The sequence below is a fragment of the Talpa europaea genome, assembly GCF_964194135.1.
Source record: "Talpa europaea genome assembly, chromosome: 11".
NCBI classification, from domain to species: domain Eukaryota; kingdom Metazoa; phylum Chordata; class Mammalia; order Eulipotyphla; family Talpidae; genus Talpa; species Talpa europaea.
In genome coordinates this window covers 70,624,512-70,651,015 of record NC_140078.1, presented here as the reverse complement: position 1 = coordinate 70,651,015, position 26,504 = coordinate 70,624,512, and the positions used below count along the sequence as shown (strand labels likewise).

At 56.4% G+C, this 26,504-nt stretch overlaps 2 protein-coding genes across 2 annotated transcripts; one reads left to right on the top strand and one right to left on the bottom strand.

The window, feature by feature from the left end:
• Positions 1-917: 917 nt before the first annotated feature.
• Positions 918-26,504, top strand: RNF123 (ring finger protein 123; the record flags this gene model as incomplete). Its single annotated transcript, XM_084248276.1, has 38 exons — positions 918-999; positions 1,240-1,324; positions 3,892-3,971; positions 4,101-4,195; positions 4,588-4,642; positions 4,752-4,837; positions 5,133-5,219; positions 5,428-5,495; positions 5,692-5,825; positions 6,263-6,369; positions 6,449-6,553; positions 6,945-7,070; positions 7,210-7,302; positions 7,374-7,447; positions 8,174-8,291; positions 8,496-8,595; positions 8,800-8,861; positions 9,049-9,120; positions 9,345-9,465; positions 10,077-10,178; positions 11,513-11,619; positions 11,867-12,065; positions 12,407-12,552; positions 12,827-12,910; positions 13,576-13,683; positions 18,209-18,386; positions 19,160-19,234; positions 19,371-19,458; positions 19,549-19,636; positions 19,718-19,802; positions 21,084-21,223; positions 21,331-21,519; positions 21,606-21,681; positions 21,885-21,969; positions 25,711-25,853; positions 26,004-26,098; positions 26,215-26,300; positions 26,384-26,504. The coding sequence occupies 38 exons, from the start codon at positions 918-920 to the stop codon at positions 26,502-26,504; spliced, it is 3,945 nt and encodes a 1,314-aa protein (XP_084104402.1).
• On the bottom strand, positions 23,418-24,944 carry AMIGO3 (adhesion molecule with Ig like domain 3; the record flags this gene model as incomplete). Its single annotated transcript, XM_084247485.1, has 1 exon — positions 23,418-24,944. The coding sequence occupies exon 1, from the start codon at positions 24,939-24,941 to the stop codon at positions 23,418-23,420; it is 1,524 nt and encodes a 507-aa protein (XP_084103611.1). The 5' UTR covers positions 24,942-24,944.

Sequence of the window (26,504 nt, the reverse complement as noted above, 5' to 3'; positions counted from 1 at the left end):
GGGCCAGCTCTGTCTAATAGAACTTTTTTGTGATAGAGAAGTATTCTGTATTTTCGCTTTCTAGTACAGTAACCATTAGTTACATGTGGCTATTGAATTCTTGAATGTAGCTTATATAACTGCGAGACGATTTTTAATTTTTTAAAACTTTAATCCAAATTTAAATAGTCACATGTTCTCAGTGGCTACCCTGTTGGTCAGTAGAGCTCTGGTCGCTGATGCTGACACCAGTGACTGACTTAGTGCAGCTTCTGAAGCAGCTGCAGCAACACCATGATATGTGAGGGATGGGTGGCAGGGGGAAGACCAGTGGGGCCTTGCAGGGAGGGCTGGCAGAGGTGGTGCTCTGATGGAGTGGGAGGCTGTGTGGGAACAAAAACTAGCAGGCATTTGATTCAGAGAAGGGAGAACCCTGGGGCGGATGGAAGAGGCCCTGCCCTCAGGAATCAGCAGGACTTGTAGCTGGAGATGGAACCAAGTCCTCTGATGCTTGGTCTGCACTGGGGGGCATAGAGTCTAGGGGTCTCTCTTCTAGATACAAGCTGGACCCCAGTGTGGCTTATGGTTGAGAGGTATAGGGGCTTGGCCCCTCCTCAGCCACATCACTTTGGACCCTTTGGTTTGATTTCCTCATGTTTGGTTTGGTTCAACAAACATAATTCTGGCACCTGCTCACTGTCAGCCCTGGGACAGGGTGGGGCCCAGTCACCTGGAGCAGACCTCACCCGCCCTCCGGGTGTAGGAAGCTGGAGGGCCCTGTTTTCCTTTGCTCTGGGTTTGTGTGTATGTGCGTACGTGCATGTGGCCTCTCTGCTCCAGGACTGGGGTCATTGTGGAGGCTGTTGGCTGACTTTGCTAGACAGTCTCTGCCTCTGGCTCAGCCCCTAGGACTACTGGCTGCCCTCAAGAGATGAAGGATGGCATCTAAGGGGGCTGGCGTGTCTTTCTCCCGCAAGAGCTATAGGCTGACTTCAGATGCTGACAAGTCCAGGGTCACAGGTAAGGAATGCCAGGTTAAGGGGAGGCTCCTTGTGTTGCGGGAAGAAAGGGGAGACAAGGACAGCAGAGTCCCAGGCCTCATACATGTGAGCCAGCTCTTCTCCAGCCAGCAGCCATGTAACACTCCAGCCAGTGTGCCTGGGACTGACCTACGACCAAGAAACTCTGGGAACAACAGGGACTGGACTGGCAGCTGCACTGACCACATGACCCTTCCCTCTTTCCTGACCTGTGTCCCAGGCATTGTGCATGAGAAGCTACTAAATGATTACCTGCATCGCATCTTTTCCTCTCCTGACCATGCACCTGCCGCAGCCACCAGCAGGTATGACCGGGTGGGCCATTCTTTGGAACTAGAGCCTGGAGGCTGCAACTGTAGGGAAGGGGCCTGGGTTCTGGGTAGGCTGATGTGGATTCTCTTCTCACTTTGATGCTTCCGGCTCTAAGATCTGGCCAGGGAGTCTACTGCCTGGGTTGGATTCCACATCGTCCACTCTCCCAGTGTGCTAGTACCTTTCTTCTGGGGTGTTGTGGAGGTTAAGGAGATGGTGTATATTCAGCAGAGCACTGTGCCCGTATTCCACACTCAGCGTCAGTGGTGTGTGCTCCTGCCCGCACCTCTGCCTACCTCTGTAAGAGGCCAACCTGGCCTTTTTCGTTGTAAGTTTAATGCATTTAAGTTTAGTCCATATCAAAGTTACAAGTGCACTCTAGTTGGAACTTAGAAACTGAAGAAGAAAAAGCAGTCCATCATTTCATTCTTCTAACATATCTGTGTCCCTTTTTTTTTTTCAATCTCACAAAGTGACTTGCAACATATGAATGTAGGACAGGGCTATATGGAAAACTTTTTTTTTTTTAGTTTCTGTTAGCTTCAGTTCTTTAAAAGAAATTGTTCAGGAATAATTGAGATTCACTAAAACTCATGTATATAAAGTGTGCAATCCAGTAACTTTTAATATGGATAAGCTGTGAAACCATCACTGCCATCAAAAACGAGCAAAGAACATATATTTCCCTCACCTCCCAAAGTCAGTGGAAGTTTAATCCTTTTTTTGTCATCAAGCATGAGCCCTTTAGTATTTTCCTTCATTACAGGTTGATCTCAGTGGCCAGGGGTCTGCGTAGCCCTTAATAATGCTCTGGTAGAGGGGCTTTTGCTTTTGTGAACAGTGCTATGAGGATGCCCAGGCTTGGAATCATGTGGCTAGAACATTGTAGAGCATTTGAACTCTGAACTTTTAAGACTGTTGCAAGACTGTTACTTCTTCAAAGATCATGTAAGTTCTGCCTCCCTGCAGTGAGCCCCTGGCGCCCTGTCTCTCAGCGGCCTCGCCAGCCTGGGCTCTTCTTTCTTTCGCAATCTGTGCTCTCTGGGCAGGCACAAAGGGCAACATTGTTGTCTGTTCCATTTAAGCTGCTGTGGTAGCCAAAGGGTTCCTACTTGTAGAGGGCTGCTGCCCACCTCCACCCCAACCCCAGTCCTGGCCTCTTACCAGGGCCATCTGATCTCTACCTCATGTGATACCAGAATTGGTCCTGCTGCCACTGGTGCTGTGGCTGCCAGGAGGGAGAGCAGGTGGCAGAGCCCTCAGTCAGTGGTAATGCAGATGCAGAACCCTGGATTGGGATCTGGGAAATCCAGAAAGGGCAAGCGAGTGCTGGGGCTGGCCACATGGGTAGTGCTGCAGGCCCTCAGTGTGGCTGAGTCTCCATTGCCTACCTACCCTCCTATAGCTCCTGTTGAGAGCAAGCATTAGACTAGTTCGCCCTCACAAAAATGGGCCAGCAAGAACTGCTTTGGGGACCTGTTTATCCTGGACCTGTTGGGTATATTCAGCAATCTGGTTGGCCTATAGCCTTCCATGCTACTGACTAGGCACCCTCTTGCCAGGCTACCACCTGGAATAGGGGTGAGGCTTCATGCATCTCCACCTCCTGCAGCTCAGTAGTAACTGACAGCAGGGGAGCATGTGGTCCCTGAACCTGGGTTGGAGCTACCTTACCAAGAGTCGGTGTATTGGCCCTTTACATCCTTTTCCAGAGCCCAAACTCTAGATAGATGGACAGGGGAGAAGTTGACATTAGAGGTACACGAGCAGGTGTTGGTGGTCTGTGGACTGCATCCTGCTGGGCATCAGACCTCTGCTCTGCCCAGCCCTGCTGGCAACCATCCCCTCCCCCCTGCCATTCCCTACTATTCATAGCAGCTGAACTCAGGACAGAGCTGCCAGCACCGGATAGAGCCCTTCCTCCTTTAGGCATGTGGGCTGGGAAGATGAGGGAGTCCCTCAGACAGATTTCCCCAGCCCCTTTGGCTGGCGCAGGTGGCAGATAGGCCATGTGCTCCAGGGGTTTGTACAGGCAAGTACAGTCAGGGGCCTGAGCCTTTCACACCGCCAGGACATGTTCGATTCAATATACACACATGCTGGACTGCAACCCCAGACCTGGAGTCGAGGGCTGGACTAGCAGTCCTTGGCGCGATTCACTTTGGGATTGGCATTTCTGCCCACCTTCCTCTTCCAGCAACCACCCTGGAGAGTGAGCAGGTTAGTTTCTTCAGAGAGCATGTGTTATTCTTGAGAATTTTTGCAGTATCTCTAGCACACAAATACTCTTCCCTTTATACAGATGAGGGGATTAAGGCCTAGAGAGGGCTCTCTTTTTTTTCTAAGTTCCAAGTTACACCAAACTGAACTGGTCACAATTGTTAGTTTATCAGACAATTCAGTCTTCTGGCCTCCAGCACACCAGAACCTAGGCACAACTGTCTTCTGGAGCTTAGGCAGCCAGCCTCTGATGCTCAGGGAATGTGTGTAAGAGGGGCTTAGTATCATCTGACTGGTTTCAAGGACTTTTGGGCCCCTCGCAGCCTCTCGCTCTCCCCAGGAAACCCCTGAACTTCCAGAACCTACCAGAACATCTGGACCAGCTGTTACAGGTGGACACTGAAGATGAGGAAAGCCAGGGTATGTGGCAGTTTCTGGAATGGTACTAGGGGAGCAGGACTGGGCCTTGGAGGGGGCCTTGGGGAGCCCAGTGTATTCGGTACCTTTGGTCATATCCTCTGCCTGACCCCACACCTCTCTTCTTTTCAGGACAGGTTGAAGGACGGCTTGGCCCATCTACTGTGGTCCTAGACCACACAGGTGGCTTTGAGGGCCTTCTTCTGGTGGATGATGACCTCTTGGGGGTGAGTAAGGACAGGGCGTGGGGCCCAGGTCCAAGCCCCTCCTGACACAGCCCTAGGCTCCTCCTGATGTGACCTAGTTTCTCTACCTTTCTTGATGGGGCTGTACCCACAAACCCATCCTAATGTAGCCCTTTGAGTCCCAGCCCCCAGAGCCTCTTAACACAGCGCTGAAGCTCACCTCTTGGTATGACCCTAGATCCAAGCTCTTCCCAATGCAGCCATGCTCCTGGCCCAGAATCCCAGAGTCAGGGCTCTCCCACCCCTTCAGCCACAGTGCCGCGTTAGCCACAACAGGCATGTGGCAAGGCCGGCTGAGTTGGGATGGGCTGTTCTCCCTTGGGGAGGTACTTCGTGTGCCTGGGAGGACATGCACCACCCTGTTCTTCACCTAGGTGATTGGACACAGCAACTTTGGTACTATCCGCTCTACCACATGCGTGTATAAAGGTGAGACCATGCTCCACTGTGGCTCAGCGAGTTGGGAGGAAGGTCAAGGGCCCAGGCCCAAAGCAGGACGTGTTCTGTCTACATTGGACCTGACTCCTATTTTTCCCAGGGAAATGGGTCTACGAGGTGCTCATCTCCTCCCAGGGGCTCATGCAGATCGGCTGGTGCACTATCAACTGCCGCTTCAATCAGGAGGTACCTGCAGGAGAAGGGGCCCTCTCCCAGGGAGACCTCCCCCCTCCCCAGGTGCAAGCCTCGTCAGGGCTCTGGTGGTCCCCTGCACTGCATAGGGTCTGCTCAGAAGCTCTAATGTCCCCTGGAGGAATATATTTCACCTCATCCCAGGGCGACCCAGTCCAGAAAACAGCCCTCACTCCTTCCCTCAGAGCACCTGTCCCTTTCCTGGAGCCACCTGAGTCCAAGATTTGTGGCTGGTGAGCTCTGCCTATCCCTACCCACCTCCCTGATCTCACGGACACTTTCTTGCTAGGAGGGCGTTGGCGATACACACAACTCCTATGCCTATGATGGCAACCGGGTACGCAAATGGAACGTGACCACAACAAATTATGGCAAGGTGAGGGCCCACCACCCTGTGCCGCTTGCCCCATGTTTGTCCCCATAGCTTAGCAGGAGCCACTGGGCAGCTGTGAGCCATCAAGGAAGGGTTCAGGTCCTCTGTCCTTGCGTTCATTCCCCCCTGGGTGGCAGTGGGGAGACAGTGGAGGGGCAGAGGGGGCATGGTGCTGGGCTTCTGCACATCTGTAAAGTCTCCTCCCTGGCAGGCTTGGGCAGCAGGAGACATCGTGAGCTGCCTGATTGACCTGGATGATGGCACTCTGTCTTTCTGCCTGTGAGTCTCCTACCCCTATCTGCAGGCCTGACCTTTGGGGCCTCCCTGGGCTGCCCTCAGCGTCCCAGTCTCTAAAAGGGGGCCAAGTTAACTTTGGTAGCCTGAGAGTAGACAGCCCCAATAGGGGCCTGCTCACCAGCCCATCTTAACTACTTCCTTCCCAGCACTGGCTCACGGGTTCTCTCTTCTGCTTCAGGAATGGTGTGTCGCTGGGCACTGCCTTTGAGAACTTATCCAGGGGCCTGGGCATGGCCTACTTTCCAGCCATAAGCCTTTCCTTCAAGGAGTCTGTGGCCTTCAACTTTGGCAGCCGTCCGCTGCGATATCCTTTTGGGAAGATGACTGTGGTTGCTTGGAAGCCGTTAAGGGAACTGGGCTGGGGATCCCCTGTTGCATGAGTTCTGTGGGCTGTTGGTTTGCCCTGGCTACCACAAGGAGTGAGTGGGTATAGCTTAGGTGGATGCCAAGGGCAACAGTTCTTGCAGCAATCTTGTTAGGTGGATACCATTATTGTCTCTAGTTGAAGAGATGAACATGAAGTGGCTAGAGAGGTTTCACTCCACGGGAAAGTTACCGGGTACAGCAGGCTGCCTGACCGCACAGCTCTGCCCTGGAGCCCGGCCTCCCTACCGGGTACAGCAGGCTGCCTGACTGCACAGCCCTGCCCTGGAGCCCGGCCTCCCATCAGGTGTCTCAGTGGGGAGGGAGCAGGTATGTCTGGGCCACAGATCTGGTATTACCAGCTTAACTCTGTGGTACCTATCCAGTGCCAGGCTACCGACCCCTGCAGGACCCGCCGCACGCAGACCTGGTGCGGGCACAGAGGTTGCTGGGCTGCTTCCGGGCAGTGCTCAGTGTGGAGCTGGACCCCGTGGTGAGCCGCAGACTGGGCCGGGTAGGCTGGGTGCCTTCTCATCCTTCTGACCCTCACAGTTCTCTCCCCTCCCCCGTAGGAAGGACGGCTGGTAGAGAAGGAGAGCTCTGAGTGGCAGTTGCAGGGCCAGCCGACTGTCCTTCTCACGCTGGCCCACATCTTCCATCGCTTTGCCCCTCTCCTGGTGAGGGGACATTTGGAGGGGGATGAGGCAGGCTGTGGTAGAAACCCCTGCGCCAGGGGTCGGAATGCTGAGGAGGGTGAGGATGCTGGGCTCCAGACCTCAAGGATGTCACCAGGGAGAAGGAGATACTGAGTGTATCAGGGGTGTCCTAAAAGAAGATTGAAGGATGATGACATCACAGGCCAAGGGAATTGCATGTGCAAAGCCCCAGAGAATCTTCAGGGCAGTGGCCTTTCACCTCTCAGTCATATTCCAGAGCACGCATCCATGACTTGGGGTTGCTCAAGGGGTTCCCAGTGTCTGTGCCTGTGGCCTTGACCACATGCCAAGACATGGGTGCCCTGAGTGAGGCGGAGGGCCCCTACCTCACCAGTGCCCACTTTTAATGCAGCGCAAAGTGTACCTGGTGGAGGCTGTGCTCATGAGCTTCCTGCTGGGCGTCGTGGAGGTGGGCACCTCCGCACAGGCACAGTCTGTGGTGCACCAGGTCCTGGACCTCCTGTGGCTCTTCATGGAGGTGAGGCTTCATGTCAGGCCTCAGGCCAGGATGTCAGGCTCCACCAAGATTGGGGAGGACAGGCTGGGTCTTGGAAAGGGCCCTGCCGGTGGCTGCCCTGAACCCTGCCCTCAGCCCAATAGCCGTGCATCTCTCCTAGGACTATGAGGTGCAGGATTGTCTCAAGCAGCTCATGATGTCCCTGCTGCGGCTGTACCGGTTCTCACCCATTGTTCCAGATCTGAGCCTGCAGGTAGGAGCTGCTGCCCTTACTCTGAGTCCCCTGGGCCTCAGCTGCCCACTCTGAACACCCCTTCCCTACAGATCCACTACCTGCGGCTCACCATTGCCATCCTGAGGCATGAGAAATCCCGCAAGTTTCTGCTTAGCAACGTCCTGTATCCTCCCTTCTGCCAGGCAGGCCAGACATGCGATGCCCTGGGGGGGGGGGGTCCCTCCTGCAAGGGGTTGCCAGGGAGACTCAGGAAGACCAGAGCCACCTACTGCGTGAGTGCTTGTTTGGGGGCCAGCCCTCCCAGCACTTTCTGTAAGGAACAGGGAGGGCAAAGGACCAGGCCAGCTGGCCATCCCAAGTGGGCATTTCCTAGTGGCAGCAGACTCCTGGGCCACTTGAGTTGTGGGGACCACACCAGGGCCTACCCTTTTCAGCCAGAGCTCTGTATTTTTATCCACATTCCATGAGAGGGAGGCTCCTATGAGATCTTGGAGGAGTTAGCTCTACCTGTTTTTCAATTAGGAATAGGAAGGAGAGCCTAACTTTGCACTACTTACTGGAAAGCCTGTGCTAGTAGCAGTCTTCTTTGGGGTCTTCAGCCCCCAGGAAGCGTAAACAAAGCTGGGAGACATAGTGACCACCAGGCCCTCTCTGTGGCCTGTCATCTGCTCCTGTGACAAGCCTTATTGTGCGCTTCTTGGGAATCAGCTCTGTCAGCCACAGCTCTGTCAAGGCTTACAGTCAGGGAGATAGGCACACGTGAAAGCCCCCTTCAGTGACGGCGGACACGTTCAGAGGAGGATGAATTGCAGGAGGGGCTCAGGGGAGGGCTTATGAGGGTGTATGTGGCACCCTTTGGTGAGCAGAGCTTTGCCTTGACTACTATCAGCTTCGACGTGCTCCGGTCTGTCGTCTTCTTTTACATCAAGAGCCCCCTGCGTGTGGAGGAGGCAGGCCTACAGGAGCTCATACCCACCACCTGGTGGCCCCACCGCTCCAGCAGGGAGGTGGGCGGGCTGAGGGGGTGGGCAGCGGTCCTGGTGAGGGCTGCCCCAGGGTGTCTGAGCCTTCTGGTACCACCAAGCGAAGCCCCTTCACCAGCCGAAGTCCCTGGGCTGGGACTGGGGTTGGGGGTAAGGGTCTTCTGTCTGCAGGAGGCCTGGGTGAGTCCGGGGTGAGCCTTGCTGTCTTCCATCCCCGGCCCCACCTAGGGCAAAGAGAGTAAGGAGGCCAAGGATGAGACTGCTGAGGAGCGGCTGCGGCGGCGCGCCTACGAACGGGGCTGCCAGAGGCTCAAGAAGCGCATTGAAGGTCAGCTGCTGCTTTGGGCACTGGGTAGGGGGTGCAGGGTTTGTTTGCATCTGTTCTTGAGGGTGCTAGGTAGTGACCGTGCCTAGGTTGACTCTTGGTTTGGGAGCTCTAATTCAAACCTGCCACACCTGCCTATCCCTGGCGCCCAGGGGCAGGGCAGGGCCTGAGGAGGGCTCAGTGCTGTGTATCCCTCCCCACCCACAGTGGTGGAAGAACTCCAGGTCCAGATCCTGAAGTTGCTGTTGGACAATAAAGATGACAATGGGGTGAGTAACTTCCAGACTCCTCTGTGTGTCCCTGGTAGGGAGGTGCTGTAGTGGGCCCTGAGACTCAGAGGGCGGGGTTTGGTTCAGGTGCCATGGTGGGGTCCGGACTACAAGGACAGCATTTGAACTAGTCCGCTCAGCTCAGCATCCTCAGTTCATCGCAGCCTCATTTTTCCTTCCTCTGAAGGGTGAAGCTTCTAGGTACATCTTCCTCACCAAGTTCCGAAAGTTTCTGCAAGAAAATGCCAGTGGCCGGGGGGTAGGTGTCCACCAGGCCATCCGCCATGGGCCTCTGGCTGCGTTGCAGGGTCTGCACCCTGGGCTACTGGCAGCTTTCACCCTGCCTCATCCCTGCCTAACTCTGCTCCTCCGCTGCTGTCCCTCCTTCCTCACCCACTCAGGTTCCTGGGGTAGGACCTTGGATGAGGAGTGGGCTGGACCCCGGGCTGGCACAAATAAATGTCCTGTGCCCTATGCCTGCAGAACATGCCCATGCTCTGCCCCCCTGAGTATATGGTCTGCTTCTTACACCGATTGATCTCTGCCCTGCGCTACTACTGGGATGAATACAAGACGTCAAACCCTCACGCTTCCTTCAGTGAAGGTGAGTCAGACCTGGAGTCACAGAGGCTGAGCAGAGTCAAGGAGGGACCCCTGGATTTGTGTGCAGTGCTGAGCTGAGGGTGAGGGTGGTGGGAGCCGCCTCAGACCTGCCTAGTTGAGCCCTCCCTATGACAGCTTCTCCACTGGGACAGTGGAGGACTCCAGGACTGGACCCCAGGACTGCTGAGCCCACGTTCACTCTCTTCCCTCAGGACTCCTTTCTTTAGTCCTGGCCCCTCCAGCCCCCTGGGCAGTCCTTCGTGGGCAGTGCCTCGGGTGGGCTCTGGGATGCTGGGGCGGGGGTCCTGTATTTGCGTGGGACAGGGTCCTCAAAGATCAGTGGCATCTTTACCTGCTCTGAATTGGGGGATATCCTGTCGGGTTGGGTCAAATCCCTCTGCTTCTCTGAGTCACCCACAACTATGAATGCGTCCTTCGTCCACAGTTGTGCAGTTGCTGGCACTGACCTGAAGTGGTGGCGGGTCAGAGAGGTAGGGGAGGCCATGCTGGGTGGGCTAAGTGGTCAGGCCAGATTGTTCCTCTGTGCTTGGTCAGCATAGAGGAACAGTCTGCTGACTCTGACGGCTGGTCCAACCTCCCAACTCTTTGCAGAGGCCTACATCCCGCCCCAGATCTTCTATAATGGCAAGGTGGACTACTTTGACCTACAGCGTCTTGGAGGCCTCCTCTCGCACCTTCGGAAAACCCTCAAAGGTTCATTCAGTCCCACGGGCAGGGAGCGGGTCTGGGTGGCTTGGGCGGCAGCTCACAGCCCCGAGTCCTGAGCGGCCCATTGCCCACCAGAGGGCGCCAAAGTCTCAACTATCTCAGGCAGAGAGGCGGCTCTACCCACAGCCTCTGGCTTAGGTCTCTCTATCACTTCTCTAGGGCGTTCTCGGCAGAAGTCTAGGAGCCTGTAATGAAATACAGGGTAAATGTGATGACAGAGGAGGGAAGGGCGTGTGTGAGCTGCCTTCAAGGATGAACACAAGTGGCTCTAGGGCATAGGGCTGGGAATGCAGTAGGAGCAAAGGCAGGGATTTCAGAAATTACCCTCCATGGCCTGGAGATGGGAAGCAGTTGGTGTGCAGGAGGGGAAAATGCAAGACAAGGAGTAATGGGAAATGAACCAAGAAGTCTCTAGGGGATGAGGCCTTTGCATGCTGCAAAGCAAACACAGACTCATTCCAGGGGCAGCTGAGGAAGGTCTTGAAGCGGGGAAGTGATGTTTGGGCATCTGCATTGAAGAAGCTCCTCCAAGAAAAGAGGAGCTTGGAGGAGCTTGGAGGAGACTAGTTGCCCAGTTAATAGAAGAGGCAGGGGGCAGCACAGGTGGAAGGGAGTAGTCAAGGATTCCTCCTGGCTTCTTGCCAGATGCTTTGAGGCTAGCACCCCATCAGGGGAAAAGGCTGCAGGAGACTAATGACAAGTTCGATGTGTTTGAGGTGCTTAGGGAGGCAACCAGGGTGATGACCTGGACTGGAGGCAAAAGATGATCTGGTGAGCCTCCCCTGGTGGCGCAGCGGTTGAGTGCTGGGCTGCGAGGCTGCCCGCAGCCTCTGCAGCACCGGTTCGTTCCCCAGCAGCCGGCGAGGGTCCCACAAAAAAAAAAAAAAAAGTCTGGTTAGCTGGTAGTATAGTGGTGGGGAAAGCCTGGAGTAGGGCCTGGACCCCTGTGGAGTGTGCAACGTAAGGTGAGCAGAGGCCCAGGCAGCGTTGGGATATTCTGCTTCTGCTTGGGATCTTCTGATGTTCCAGAACATGGAACATCAAGGAAGGTGGGGACACGGGAGTGTGAGCTCATGGGAGATGATGCAGGCTTGTCAGGGAGGGTGTGGTGAGGCCCCCGGCGACCAAGTCCCTATGGAACAAGGGTTCCTGCACTGCAGTGGGAAGGCTGGGTTGGCGCAAGTGGAGGGGTGCGCTGGTAAATGGGACCCTGCAAGTCCTCTCCCAGCCAGCCAGTGCTCTCCTGCTGTCCCGGGCAGTTCCACCTGTGACCCTCCCTCCCTCTGCTGCCCTGAGAACCCTCCTCCCTTTCCCCCCAGATGACCTTGCCTCCAAGGCCAACATCCTGATCGACCCACTGGAGCTCCAGGCAGCCACCATGGATGACCTTGACGAGGATGAGGAGCCAGCCCCGGCTGCGGCCCAGGTGCCGCGGTAGGGGCAGGCAGGGGGCTCCCCACTGGGCTCTTCCTCTATCATAAGGGCAGGGGTATCACACAGGACCGTCTCTCCCTCCATGCAGGCAAGGGCCTCCTCCCCAGGCAGGTTCCCTTGCTGGAGGTGGAAGCATGAACCTTCCCTTCCAATCCCCCAACCCCATGAATCAAGGGAGCCCCACGTGGGCCCTGGTCCTGGGAAGCTGAGTGGCGCCTGGCCTCCTCTCTCCACCACAGCGCCCCATGCAGGCCCTGGCCATGGGGGGCGCGCTGCCCCTACCCCGGCCCGGCTGGCTCAGTTCTCCAACCCTGGGCCGAGCCAACCGCTTCCTCAGCACAGCAGCTGTGAGCCTGATGACCCCACGGCGGCCTCTGAACACCTCGGAGAAAGTGAAGGTCCGCACACTGAGCGCAGAGCAGAGGACCCGTGAGGACAGTAGGTGCCAGGCAGGGCCAGACTTGGCTTTGAAGGATCCTTCCATCACGTCCAACTCCCCACCCTGGGCAAAACCAGGATGTATCCCTCAGTCCTGTGGCCTGGCAGTTATCTCAAGGGCGTGGGAAGTGCACTCTGAGGGCAGGAAATCGATGGTACAGAAATAGGTCCTGGAGCTGCAGGATCTTGCCTGCCACCTCCCCCCAGGCTCTCGCTGCAGGTCCCTTCTTGGGCCCAGATGGGGAGAGGGGTTCCTCCTCCTGTTACGAGGCCCATCCTGCCTCCACAGGCTTTGGAGAGAACTGGAATGGACCCTGACCCTGCCTTCCCCCACTCCCTAGTTGAGGGCAGCCACTGGAACGAGGGCCTACTGCTGGGGCGGCCCCCCGAGGAGCCTGAACAGCCCCTCACTGAGAACTCTCTGCTGGAAGTCCTGGACGGTGCCGTCATGATGTATAATCTCAGCGTTCACCAGCAGCTGGGCAAGGTCTCGTCCACCGGCGCATGCACCGTCGTGGCGCCTCTGCCTGTGTGGATGTGGGTGCGAGCGTGTGTGCCTGCGGGGTGTCTGCGTGGGGCTGCCCTGAGCATCGGCCATGCTATTTAGGTCTGACCTGGCAGCCTTTTGTGGGAGGCCCTCTCCCACCGCCCTGGTCCTGGACCTGAGGTTAAGAGCTTGGCGGGGTTGGGGTCCAGGCTGGGACTGGAGGAACCTGGTCAGGTGCCCGAGGGTCATCCTGGACATGTTCCCATTGCTCTAGATGGTGGGCGTGTCTGATGATGTCAACGAGTACGCCATGGCTCTGAGGGACACCGAGGACAAGCTCCGACGGTGCCCCAAGCGGGTAAGACCTGCACGGGCAGGTGGGCTTTTGAGAGGGAGAAGTGTTGCAGAAGGACAGTTGCTCACTGGGGTCCCCGGGAAAGTCCTCAAGGAAATCTGGGCTGTCCTGTCCCTGCCTCTGGGTTTGCCCCAGCTCTTCTTATCTCTGGCATGGCCTGAGCTGCATCAACCAGCTGGGGCCTGTGCCAAGGTGCCCCCGCCCCCCAGCCCACTAAGTGCTGACGCATTCACTTTCCTCATCAATTATGGATTCGACCCTGAGTGCTTCCTTGGCCACTTGCAGAGTCAACAGGAAGCAGGGCCTGGCTCCCCTCCCCCTTCCCTGGAGCCCCTCTGTCGTGACTATCCCAGCCTAGAGAGTGGGGCCAGGCATGCCCAGACTGGGCTCCCCTGGCAGGCCCCTCTACCTCCACCTGCCCACAGACCTCGGGGTTTGGCCCAGGACTCACAGACCTGGAGGTCACAGACCCCCAGATGCTTAACCTCCCTGAGGTGACGACCAAGGCCCCATTCAGAGGCTTGCTCAGGCTCACCTTCAGGAGGCAGAAGAGGGTTTTCCCTTCTGCCCCAGGCACCAGTGTGAGCCTTTCCAGGCTGCCTGGGGAAGGCAGGGTGGGTCTGGCATGGACCAGGTCCTGATTGTTCTCTTTTCACCTTGGGTGGCAGAGGAAGGACATCCTTGCGGAGCTGACCAAGAGCCAGAAGGTTTTCTCAGAAAAGCTGGACCACCTCAGTCGCCGTCTTGCCTGGGTCCATGCCACCGTCTACTCCCAGGTGAGTAGGTGTGACCTTGGCTAGGACTGCCTTCCCCAGCCCCACTGAGTGGCCTAAGATGGAAGGAGTCGGGCTGGCCCCTTCATGCTCCCTGCCCTCCTGGGCCTCCGGCACGCACATGTCCCTCCTTTCTCCTTCTGCCTCATGTTACTCCCCTGGAATCTCTAGCTGGGGCATTTGAGTAGATGCCACTTTTGGCCACGCCAGCTCAACAGTTCTCCCTTCAAGGAACAGAGTTTGTGTCCACCTGCCGGCCTCTCACCCCCGCTCCTCTGCTCAGTTTCTTCACTTCCTTTTCTCCCAGTGCAGCAGGGGCTCCGCCTCTCCTGAGTCTCACTCTTGATCTTGTATCTGCTTCTCTCTGACTCACCTCTCACCCCGAGACCACTCTCTCAGGAACGCGAGTGGCATCTAGAGGCTGAAGGGTGCTGGGTGCTGCGCTGACGCTGGGGAGACTTGGTGGTGAACCAGAAAGAGATGAGTCTCTGCCCTCCCAGAGCTGTCAGCCTCGACAGCTAGTGGACAGATAGCGCACCCCCTCTGCCATCATGCTTTGACCTCTAGGCCCATCCCTCCACACTGTGTCCTCTCCCTGCCTGTCCTGGTATCTCTCTCCTGTGAGTGCGTGCGCTGAGACTGCCCACTTGTCCATGTCAAGCATGAACCCCCTCCCCCCATAACAGGGAGATCAAGGCCTGCGCTGTCCCCATCTCTACTTGCTCTTTCTTCTTGTGGCTCCTCCCCAATCTCTTGGCCCCTTCAGACCATCTGGCTGCAGCCCTCAGATGATCAGTCAATACTTCCTTTCCTCTCACCACTGAGATTTTGTGCCTGTCCACCTCCCTAGGCAACCTTCCCAACCCTTCCCACACCACCTTCTTGGAAACCTCACCCCTATCTCTATATCTCCTTTTAAAATTGCGGTAAAATATCCATCATGTAAAGTTTACCATCATGACCATTTTCTTAAGTTGTGGTAAAATACACACAACGTACAACTTACTATCAACCTTTTTTTTTTTTCATTTTTGCATAGAAGAACTGGGTTATAGACTAGAGGTGCAGGGGATGACAGGATTCATCAGAGTCTGAGTGGGGAGCAGAATAGGAGGATTTTACTGAAATTCTCTGCTGAGGGGAGCAGCGGGCAAGACAGGAGAGGTCTGCTGTGCCATCTGGGTCAGCTCCCTGGCTGGGGATCCAACTCAAGCCATAGTGGTGACAGCGCTGAGATTTAACCCCTAGGCCACCAGGGAGGCCCTGCTATCAATATTTTAAAGGTGCAGTGCCGTAGTGTTGACTGTGTGCACACTGTGCCGCCTGTCTTCAGAGCCCACTTCGCCTTCCCAGACTTGAATTTACAGCCATCAGACAACTCATCCCCCCTTCACCTTAGTCTTTGGTGACCCTCAGCAGAGTATTTCAGTAGATCCCCCTGTTTTGCTTCCCACTCTGTCTCTGGTGAATCCTCTCACCCCCCGCACCTCTGGCCTATTCCCCAGCTCTTCTACGCCAAAAAAATATATAAAGTAATCACGCACTGTTATCTTTTATTCACCACCTTACTTTGTCATGTGATGGCGTATGTGCTAGAATTTCATTCCTTGTAAAGGCTGAATCATGTTCCATTGTATGTGTAGACCTTTTGCTTATCTGTTTGTTGCTTGACGGATACTTGGGTTGCTTCCACCTTTTTATTATTGTAAGTCCGCTGTGAATATGGTGTGCAGTGCTCGCTTTAAGATTCTGTTTTCAGTTCTTTTGGCAGTTCCCAGGAACAGAATTACTGCATCATCCAGTAGTTCTATTTTTAATTTTTTGAAGAAACTGCTCCCTATACTATTGCTTTGGTCTACCTGTGTGTCTTTATACCACTACATACCATTTTTTTTTTTTTAAGATTTTTTTTTTTTTAATAGAGGCATGTTTTTCTTTATTTATTTGTTTGCTTGTTTGTTTTGTTTATACATGCACTGGGTACAGTCAGAAGTCGGGAGGGTGAGAGAATTCACCAGAGCTAGAGCGAGGGGCAGAGCAGGCAGAAGGACCGAAGTACACTGCTGAGGGGAGCAGCGGGCGGCAGGAGAGGTCTGCGCGCCATGTGGGACCCTCCTCCGGTGGCCGGGGAACAGCCGGGGATTGAACCGGCGCCGCAGAGGCCACGGGCAGCTTCGCAACCCAGCGCTCTACCGCTGCGCCACCGGGGAGGCCCTACATACCATTTTGATTATTTTAGTATTACAAAAATTTTTGAAGTCAGGAAGTGTGAGATCGCCAACTTTGTTCTCTTTCAAGATTGTTTTGTCTATTTGGGGGCCCCTTGAGATTCCCTATGAATTTTAGGATGAATTTTTCTGTTTCTGAAAGAAAAGAAAATCATTGGAACTTTGATAGGGATTCATAGATTGCTTTGGGGAGTATTGACATCTTAACAGCATAGTTTTCCAATCCATGAACATGAAATATCTCTCCATTTATTTGTACCTTTTAAAATTTCTTTCAGGAACGTGCTGTAGTTTTTAGCATACAAGTCTTTCACCTGCTTGGTTAAATTTACACCTAAATATAAATGCTGATGTAAATGGAATTATTTTCTTGATTTTCTTTTTATAGTGTTCATTGCTATTCTACAGAAACACAATTATGTATTTTGCACCCATTTTTGTATTCTACAAATTTCCTGAATTCATTTAATAGTTCTAGCAGGTGTTTTTTTTAAAGATTTATCTTTATTTACTTATACATACAAGAACTGGGGTGTAGGCCAGAGGTGCAGGAGGTGGGAGGATTCACCAGAGATAGGGTGGGGAACAGAACAGGCAGACTAACTGAAATACACTGCTGAGGGGAGCAGTGGGCGAGTCAGGACAGGTCTGCTGTGCCATGTGGGTCACCTCCCTGGCTGGGGATCAAACTCATAATGCAGTGGTTGGTGATAGCTTCATAGTGCTGAGACTTTAACCCCTGGACCACCAGGGAGTTCCTCTAGCAGCTTTTTGTGTAAAAATCTTGGGTTTTCTACAGATGAGAGCATATCATTTACAAACATAGATAATTTTACTCCTTCCTTTCCAGTTCGGTTGCCTTTTACTTCTTTTTCTTGCCTGATTGCTCTGGCTAGGACTTGCAGTATTGTGTTGAAAACGGACATCCTTGTTCCTGATCTTAGAGAAAAAGCTTTCACACTTTCACCATTGAGTATGACGTTAGCTCTGGGTTCTTCATAATGCAGCCCTTGTTTTGTTAAACTGTCTTCTTTTCCTGCATCTTCAGTACTCACACCCCAGCCTCCTTGTTCACTTTTCCCCATTAGTAAAGGGGAAGCCCATGACACATTCCTTGACTGCGTGTGCCTACAGCTGCCACTCTCTCCTGCCTTCTGGCTTAGCTCCCTCGTCTTCCTTCACTCCTGGCCAGCACACACTCCTCCACTTCTCGGAAATAGTCTTGCAAGGTCTCTTTTGAGCTCCCCCTCCCTGCTTTGCCAACACATCTCCACCCCTATTACAGCAGCATCAGTGTCATTGCCATCCCCACCACCACTTGGTCTTCTCTGGCCTTCTGTGCCAACAGGCGCCCAGGCCTTCTCACTGCCCTAGGGCCTATTCCGTGCTCCCACACTGTGCTCCCACGCCAGGCCCACCCCTCCGACAGCTCGCTCGCATCTTCTGAGGTTGGCCCGTTTCAGACACAGCAGAGAGCTGGTAAAATTCCAAAGGCTTCAGCGCCACCCTCGGAGATGTGGGTGCTGTGGATCTGGGCTGGATCCTCATTCTGGTTGGTGATGCCTCACAGGCCCGTTTGTGTGGTCCTGACAGAACCAGTCTATCAGGAACAGGGCCCTTGGCCACTTTTTTTTCAGGGGGGCGCTTTTCATGGCCTCTGTTCTGCCAGCAGTTGCATTGTGCCCTGCCTTCCCACCACCTTTTCCTTTGAGCTCCAAACCCAAAATTTCTAAGTTCCTAGGCTCTCCTCATCACCACCTCTGTGGGGGCATCCCTCGGCCCCCCATGCTTCATGTGTCCTAAGCCACATTTGCCCCTTCCTACATTAGGCCTGCTTCTCCAGGACTTCTGACTGCTGCAGAGACTGTCACCCCCCCAAAATGAGGGTAGCCATTTCCTTGCCCCCACAGCCCATTAGTACATCTCTGCTCCCAGCCATCTAGTCTCATTGTTTGCCATCTTGGGCCTGGGCAAGGCTGTAGCTTCCTCACTTCCCTGTCAGCACTTATCCCCTGCTGCGTTAGGCAGTGTTCCAACACAGACTCTGGTCACCTGGCTTAAAACCTTCTGTACCTTTAAAAATTGCAAACCGGGGTTCTGGTCTGGGTTGTAGTGCTGCCCTGGCCAGGCTGGGTATGCCCTTCTTGCCTGCAGAGTACTTACCGCCTCTCCTGACCCACTGTCTGGACTCCTGTTCTTGTGCCATATTTCTGGAGAGGCCTCTCCTGATCCCCAGACCAAGCCATGCCCCGTGACCCTTTCTGTGAACAGCCCAGCAGCACCCTGTGTGCCTCCTGCAGGAGAAGATGCTGGACATCTACTGGCTGCTGCGTGTCTGCCTGCGAACCATTGAGCATGGAGACCGTACAGGGTCCCTCTTTGCCTTCATGCCCGAGTTCTACCTGAGTGTGGCCATCAACAGCTACAGTGCTCTCAAGAATTACTTTGGCCCTGTGCACAGCATGGAGGATCTCCCAGGTGAGAGGGTCTTTCAGGATGGGAGGGGGCAGAAAAGGGTCTTCTGTGTGTGCCCTCGCAGCACACATGCGCCGAGGAGCGGGGAGCAGCTCCTACTCTGCTCCGCAGAGCACCAGATGAGCATTGTGAGAACCCCGCGTGATGGAAGGCCCTGCCTGCTACTGGCAGCCACAGAAACAACAGCTCCTCCCTGGTGCCCGGAGGGAAATAGACAAAATGGAGTACGAAATGTCTACTTCCTTCTTGGTGCCACTGTGGTCCAGGAGCCCCTAGCTTCTGACCCTCGCTCCATGGTACTGCCATGGGGTGTGGCACCCTCACAGTGGCTTGTCTGCGTAGATTACAGCAAGGTCGGGGTCCTGCTGGGGGCCACGTAGCCCGGGCCTCTTGCAGACCCCTGATTCTAGGTTGGGCTTGGCAGTTTATGTCTGGATCAGGCTTTAGGTCCCTCGCCCACCCTGCCCTGCCCCAGGCTAGTTGCAGGCTATTGTCCTCAGAGGCGGAGCTGTGGGTGCCGTTGTGTATGTGTGTCAAGATGGTTTTGAGCCTAGTTGGGACTCTTGCCAAGACTTGCCTTCACCCCAGAGAGTCTGTACCTTAGCCTCACATCAACTCTCAGGGAATGCCCCATCCAGTCTCCAGATGCTGACTTGGGCCCAAACTGGCCCTGGAAGCCAGCACTGGGGCCCACTGCCTAAGCCCATCTACCCAGAGTGACGTGCCTGCTTTTGGAGTCTGGCCCAGCCAACAGCTCCTGTTACCTCACTCTGCAGGCTATGAGGAGACCCTGACCCGCCTGGCTGCCATCCTTGCCAAACACTTTGCTGACACGCGCATCGTGGGCACTGGTGAGGTGCCCTTCAGAGTCTTGGGGGATGGAGAAGGGTGGCATTTCTGTGCAGAATGCTGACCGAGTAGGCCTGAGGCTTGGGGGCCAGGGCACATGCCAGGCACCTGCTGAGACAGTCTGGCCTGTCCCGGCAGACATCCGTGACTCACTGATGCAGGCCCTGGCCAGCTACGTGTGCTACCCACACTCCCTGCGGGCTGTGGAGCGGATCCCTGAGGAGCAGTGAGTGGGGGTTCTGGTCGGGTATGCACCCTGCCCTGCCTGAGTGCCAGCCCAGCCTTGCCCCATGCCTACTGCTCCTTGCCCTCGCAGGCGCATTGCCATGGTGAGGAGCCTCCTGGCTCCCTATGAGCAGCGGCCCTGGGCCCAGACCAACTGGATCCTGGTGCGGCTCTGGAGGGTAAGCCTGGCTGGAGAGGAGGCGACTGCAGGGAGGGAAGGACTACCTGCCCCACTGACCTCCTGCTGCCCCCGCCCCCAGGGCTGTGGGTTCGGGTACCGCTATACACGGCTGCCACACTTGCTGAAAACCAAGCCTGAGGACGCCAACTTGCCCAGCCTCCAGAGTAAGTATGCAGGTGGCACAGGCTGTGGCCCTTGCCCGCTGCTCTGGGGTTCTCTCAGACTTTTGCCCTTCTACCCTCTCCTGGGCTCAGGGTGGGCCCCGGACTCCCTGGCTCTTGGGGTTGCCATTTCTCTGCTTCCTCCCGTCCCTAGGACACTCTGGGACTCCTTGCTCCTCAGTCCTGTGTGTGCACGTGGAGCCTGGACACACTGGGGGGGGTCACAGTGAAAAGAGGCAACATCTTTTCAGGCTGCTGGCAGCTTATGCAGGTTGAGGACCTTTGTCCTCTGAGCCAACTCCCTGGCCTCCAACACATGTCCATCTGCTGGTGCCACACCTTGGACACCTGAGTCAGAAGGGTACACACAGCCCCACAGGCATTGCTAGGACTTCCTGGAGGAAAGGACATTTGCTTGGGAGCAGAGGCAGCGCTTTCTCCTGAGCCATGGTCTAGCCAAGCCCTGTGAGCCTAAAGACCTTCACCTAAACCCACCCCAACATCTTGGGCTGTCCCGCTTGTGGAGACTAGCTGACACATGCTGCACTCACCCCACTGTGGCTCTCCTCGCCCCAGTGTATGTTTCTGCCCATTAGGGCAGTGTTAGGGCTTGAGGGTATCCCCCGAGGCCTAGTGCCTTATGCAAAGTCACAGAGCAAGTCCTTGCCAGTTGCCTTGGTCCTGTCTCCAGGGTGAAACTGAACTGCAAGTGGAGAGTAGCGGTGAGGCCAGATATGGTCCTGCTGCTGAAGAACTATTGATTTGCAGGGGGGGCGGGGGAGGTATGCCCAGCCCTGCTGAGGGCTCTGGTTACCGCTGCCTGTCGGCCCAGACTTGGCGCCCACCACCTCGGCCATATGCCAAGGCCAGCCCAAGGGCGCTAGAGGACAGCAGGGCTCAGACTAGGTTCTGGGGGAAACTGGCCTCGATACAAGTGAAGTGGGGTCTAGGTCTAGTCTTTCCTGAAGGGCATGTGGTAATAACTTGCTCTGGGGGCCAGGCTGGTGCAGGGGTGAGGTGGGGGGTGCTCTAGGCCCGGGAGCGGGTGTAGTGTGGGGGCTAGAAACAACTGCAAGCTGTGGCTCACCAAGCAGAGGGAGGGCACAGAGGGACAGATTTAGCCGGAACCCCCAGGCAGTACTGCACGCTGTCCCCTTGCCTTCACGAGCTGTGCATTCCCAGGGAGCCATCTTTGTATCCTTACAGCAGTGGGTGAGGGCGGAGGCAGACAGGCAGGGGCTCTGCACTGGAGTCCCCCACGGTACCACCTCTCTCGCCCCTCAGAGCCTTGCCCATCCACCCTGCTGCAGCAGCACATGGCGGACCTGCTGCGGCAGGGGCCTGACGTGGCCCCCAGCTTCCTCAACAGCGTCCTCAACCAACTCAACTGGGCCTTCTCTGAGTTCATCGGCATGATCCAGGAGGTGGGTCATGGGGGAGCCCTGTAAGCCAGGGGGTTGCACATGACGAGGCGTGATCCTTGGTGTGACCAGGCCACTGACCACTGCCCACCCTCCTGTTGGTGGCTCAGATCCAGCAGGCAGCTGAACGCCTGGAGCGGAACTTTGTGGACAGTCGACAGCTTAAGGTATGTGCCACTTGCTTTGACCTGTCGGTCAGCCTGCTGCGTGTCTTGGAGATGACCATCACACTGGTGCCTGAGATATTCCTCGACTGGACCCAGCCTACTTCTGAGATGCTACTGCGACGTCTTGCACAGGTGTGTCCATTGGGGCAAGGAAGGTGGCACCCTGGGGACACCCCAGTGGTGAGTCCACCCATCTACCAAGACTCCTGCCCTCACAGCTGCTGAACCAGGTGCTGAACCGAGTGACGGCTGAGAGGAACCTGTTTGACCGCGTGGTCACCCTGCGGCTGCCTGGTGAGGACCTAGATGCCCTGCACCCGACACACCCCAGGCCTTGATTCCTTTCCCGTGGCAATGTCCGAGCTCCCATTCTGCAGGCTTGGCACCCCAGCCTTCTATGGGGAGTGCAGTGGGGTGACGGCGTTAGCCCGTCAGGCCTGGAGCCCCTGCAGTGGGAGTGTGGGGGTAGCTCATCGCCGTCCTTTCCTTCCCCTTAGGCCTGGAGAGTGTGGACCACTACCCTATTCTCGTGGCAGTGACGGGCATCCTGGTGCGACTCCTTGTGCACGGCCCAGCCTCAGGGTGAGCATGAGGGGTTGTGGGCACGAGTGATGGAAGGGACCTCAGCAGGGGCTCCCTGCAGCTCGGTGTTTGAGTGGACCTCGGCATCCGGGTTCTGACGCAGGGAGGCAGTCAAGTGGGAACTGCTGAGATAGGCGGCAGCGGCGGCAGCAACTCTGGAGTAGGCGAATCAGGACCTCAGCATAGTAGGGTACCTGGCTGCCTGGCTTGGGATCAGGTCCACTGGCTGTGGCTGTACCCGGGTAGGGGGTTGCCATCCTGCAACGTCCAGGGCAGCACTGCTGCCATCAAAAGCCGCACACACACACTGCTGCCGCCTGCGTTCGCGAAGGCTCTGCCGTGCACATGTGTGACTTTTATTAAGAAACTCCATGACAGCTGGGTCCAGGACACTAGAGGGGGCCTCCGTCTCAGCCCCACACAGGAGAGGCTCTCAGATCCTCCCTCCTCCCTGCCTCCTGACAGTGGAAGTGATGAGATAAGTCTGAAGCCAGGGCATTGCCTCAGCCATTAGACCGACACCAGTGCTAGTCCCTAAGAGGCTCCATCCCGGAGGGACAGGGAGTGCCGGCTCAGCCCCTCCATCTTGGCCAGGCTCAGCAGCCTTTTCACTGCTGTAAAATTGGGCGTGCAGGTCATGGTGTCCCTTACTGTTTGTCTCATGAGCCCATGTACCCTCAGAATAACCTGTAGATGTCCCTGGCCAAGAGAATATGACCAGACCGACTGGAGTCAGGCTAGGCCTTCCCCCCTGCCCCACCCCTGCTAGGGGTCTCCTGAGGAGCCATGCCTGCCTTCCCCCTGCCTCGTACCTGCCCATCAGACGCTGCGTGGAGTTCTGAAGCTTGACTTAGGTTGGATGTTGGTGGATGGGTCTTCAACAGAGGGAAGGCTTGTTTCCTCTTTCCACAATGGGGGTGGGGACTAGGTCTTCTTCTGGAGCCCTTTTCTTACCCACTCCCAGTCCCCTAGGGAAGGGGCAGGAGGTTATGTTTAGTTCTTCACCAGCGCTCCATGCCGGCTGCCTCAACTGGAGGGTGGAGCCGGGGCTCTAATGCGAGGGTCCTTCCAGAAGGGCCTGGGTTTCTGTCCTCTTGGGACATAGGTCGAGGATGGGTCAAGGAAGAGGGATTTGGCCAGGATTCTTAAAGGCAAATACCCAGGTTGGGGTACTCAAGAGGCTCTGGGTTCTAGGACCACACTTGGGTACCAGGAAGTTGTACAGAAAATGGGCATGAACAGGTACTGCTAGGGCCTAGTGCCGTTGGGTCCTGTGCTGACTTGGGGGAGAGGTTAGACATCCCAACCCCTCTGTAGTTTAGATCAAGGCCCACACAGGAGGCTGATGGACCAAGCCCAGTGCTTCCCACCAGCATCTGGCCGCTCTCTCTGGGTGGCAGCAAGGAGCAGGGCAAGCAGCAGGCAGGCAAGTCGGGGCCCTGGGCAGCCTAGGTCATCACCAGACCCTCAGAAGCTGTGGAACTAGCAGACTCAGAGCCAGCCTTGAACCGTAGGCCCATGGGATTGTAGAGATCAAAGTCCTCAGCTACTGCCAACTGCACGCGACCATTGAGGCCCCTCCGGCCTGGCTCCAGAAAGACCACATGCTTGTGAACACTGGCCTTGCGGCTGAGCGTGTCAGGTGGCGTGCTGAGCACTGAGGACTGTGCGCTCAGCTCCTGGAGTGGGCTGGGCGCTCGGGGCCAGCAGCAGCAGAGGCTGGTACGGTGGTAGCAGCGGCGGCAGCCCGGGCAGGGTGGTGCAAACAGGTAGAACAGCACCAGCACCAGGCCCACGGCACATCCCAGCAGTGTAGTGAAGCCTGTGTTGAAAGCCTCGGGCTCAGGGTGCGAGAAGTGCACGCTCACGTTGTACTCGTGTGTCTGATTGTGGTGCAGGCGGGGCCCGGTGGCTAGACACACAAAGACCCCCTCGTGCCATGGCTGCACATTGCTGATGGCCAAGCTGCCGTCAGCTAGCACGGCAATGCTACCGTTGCGGGATCCTGGTGCCACCAGCAGCTCTTGCTGTGGAGATACCCAGGCAACGCGCACAGCAGGGGCACTGGCATTGCAGTGCAGCCTCAGAGACTGACCCACCTGCACATGCAGCTGCTCCTCAGGCTGCTCTAGGACATGAGCCGAGGCAGCTGAGCAGTTCTCGAAGATTCGGCTGTGCTCAAAGAAGCGCACGCGGGATGCTTGTACCTTGAAGGCCAGGCACATGTATTCTCGGGCAAAGCTGCTCACAGCGTTTAGTCCACGCTGCTGCCAGCGCTGCAGCAGGTGGTAGAGGTGGCAGTCGCAGGGCAGCGGGTTGTTGTGCAAGTAAAGCCCGTTCTTGACAAAGGCAGGCAACGCGGCCAGCTCAGGTACAGGGAGGTGTCTCAGATGGTTGGAGGAGAGATCCAGGGTTCGTAGGTGGGTTGTGCCCAGGCCGTGCAGGTGGTTGAAAGAGAAGGACACTAGTTTGTTGCAGCCCAGGTAGAGCCGGCTGAGCACACCCAGGCCGTGGAAGGCATGCTCGTCCAGTTGCGCCAGGCGGTTATTGAACAGCAGTAGCACCTCCAGTGCCCCCAACCCTTCCAGGTCGTGGCGACCGAGCACCCGCAGTGCGTTGGATGATAGATCTAGCAGCCTGAGGTTGCTGGCATTGGCGAAGGCTCCGCGACCCAGCATATCCAGCTCATTGTGGCCTAGGTTCAGGGCGCGCAAACGGTAGAGGGGGGCCAACCAACTGGGGCGCAGGCGCTGGAGTGCGTTGTGGCTCAGGTCGAGGTCTGTAGTAGTGGGTGGTAATGCAGCCGGCACATCCTGCAACCCAAGGCCTGCGCAGCTCAGGAGGTCAGCAGAGCAGATGCATTTATAGGGGCAGTTGTGGGGTGCGGGGGGCAGGAAGTCCTCGGAGTCTAGGGTGCCTAGTCCAGGGCGCGGCATGCAGAGCAGTGCGCTGAGCAGCACCAGCCAGGCCATGGCTGCCACCAGTAGGGGCGGGTCAGGGGCGCTCTGTGCGCAGGGTGTGGCCCCGGGACTCACCTACTTATGCTCTGGCTCCACAATCGTGGCACACTGGGTGACCAGGAGGAGGAATGTGGGCTCCAGCCCCAGCCGGCACTGCTGACCGCTCCCCAGTTCTAGGTTGTGAAGTGGGGCGGCGCCCCACCGGCACAGGCATCTCCAGCTTCCCCGGCTCTGAGCGTTCCCCGGTCGCTCGGCAGCTAAATACTCCCCGGGGGCGGGGCCTGGGGGCGGGACCCGGGGCTCCCATTGGAGGGGCGGGGCCGCCGCCTCCCAGCCTTCTAAGAGCCTTCTAAGCCTTCTAAGAGCCTTCTAAGAGCCCGGGGAGGGAGCGTTGAGTAGGACCTGTGCCCCCACTTGTGGTTGACTGGGGTCTTTCTGGGGAACACATCTCCCCGAGTGGAAGGGGAAGGCCGGGAGGCGTGCCGTTAAACTAATTTTTTTATTTGTGTTTTCTTTGAAGGGTAAATATATGTATTATGGAGCAGGTGGGCTCATTGTCTTTTGGTGGCTCCCCCGGGCCTCCATAAACCAGCACCCAGGCTGTGTGGGTCCTTACTGGGATCAAGGGCCCGGTGGGAGTGGGGCCGGGGCTGGGAACAGGGAGCTGGGGGAGGAGGAACTGGGTAGTGTGCACTGGGCTGAATTGTCACACCACCCCCCACCCCTTCAGTAGAGTCCCTTCACAGGCCCCTTGAGCCTTCTTGCACCCTCTCCCACCTAGGACAGAGCGAGCCACATCAGTGCTCCTGGCCGATCCCTGCTTCCAGCTCCGCTCTATATGCTATCTCCTGGGGCAGCCAGAGCCCCCTGCCCCTGGCACAGCCTTGCCTGCCCCTGACCGGAAGCGCTTCTCCCTGCAGAGCTGTGAGTGGGCTGAGGGTGGGCCAGGGAAGAGGGATTTGTGCAGGATTCTCAAGAGCAAATTCCCAGGTGGGGGTTCCCAAGAGGCTGAGTTCTGGGGCCACATTTGGCCTGATCCCTTCTACCTCTTCCCCCCCCCCCCCACCCCGCCAGACACAGAATACATTAGTGTCGAGGAGCTGGCCCAGGTGGAACAGATGCTGGTACACCTGACTTCCGCATCTGCCCAGGCAGCGGCTGCCTCCCTGGTAAGTGGCACTACAGCAAGCGGGTCTACACCACCAAATCCACGGGGCGTAACTGTGTACTATGTAGTGCACGTCCCACTTGTCTGGCCCTCCAACTCCTACTGTGCTTCCTGCAGCCCACCAGTGAGGAGGACCTCTGCCCCATCTGCTATGCTCACCCTATTTCTGCTGTGTTCCAGCCCTGTGGCCATAAGTCCTGCAAGTAAGTGGGCCTCATGGGTGTGGGGGACTGGCTAGCAGGAGCAGCAAGGGTACACACTCTGCTCCCCCTCCCCCCTTTTGTAGAGCCTGCATCAACCAGCATCTGATGAACAACAAGGATTGCTTCTTCTGCAAAGCTACCATAGTGTCTGTAGAGGACTGGGAGAAGGCAACCAACGCAAATGCCACTTCCTCGGCCACCTAG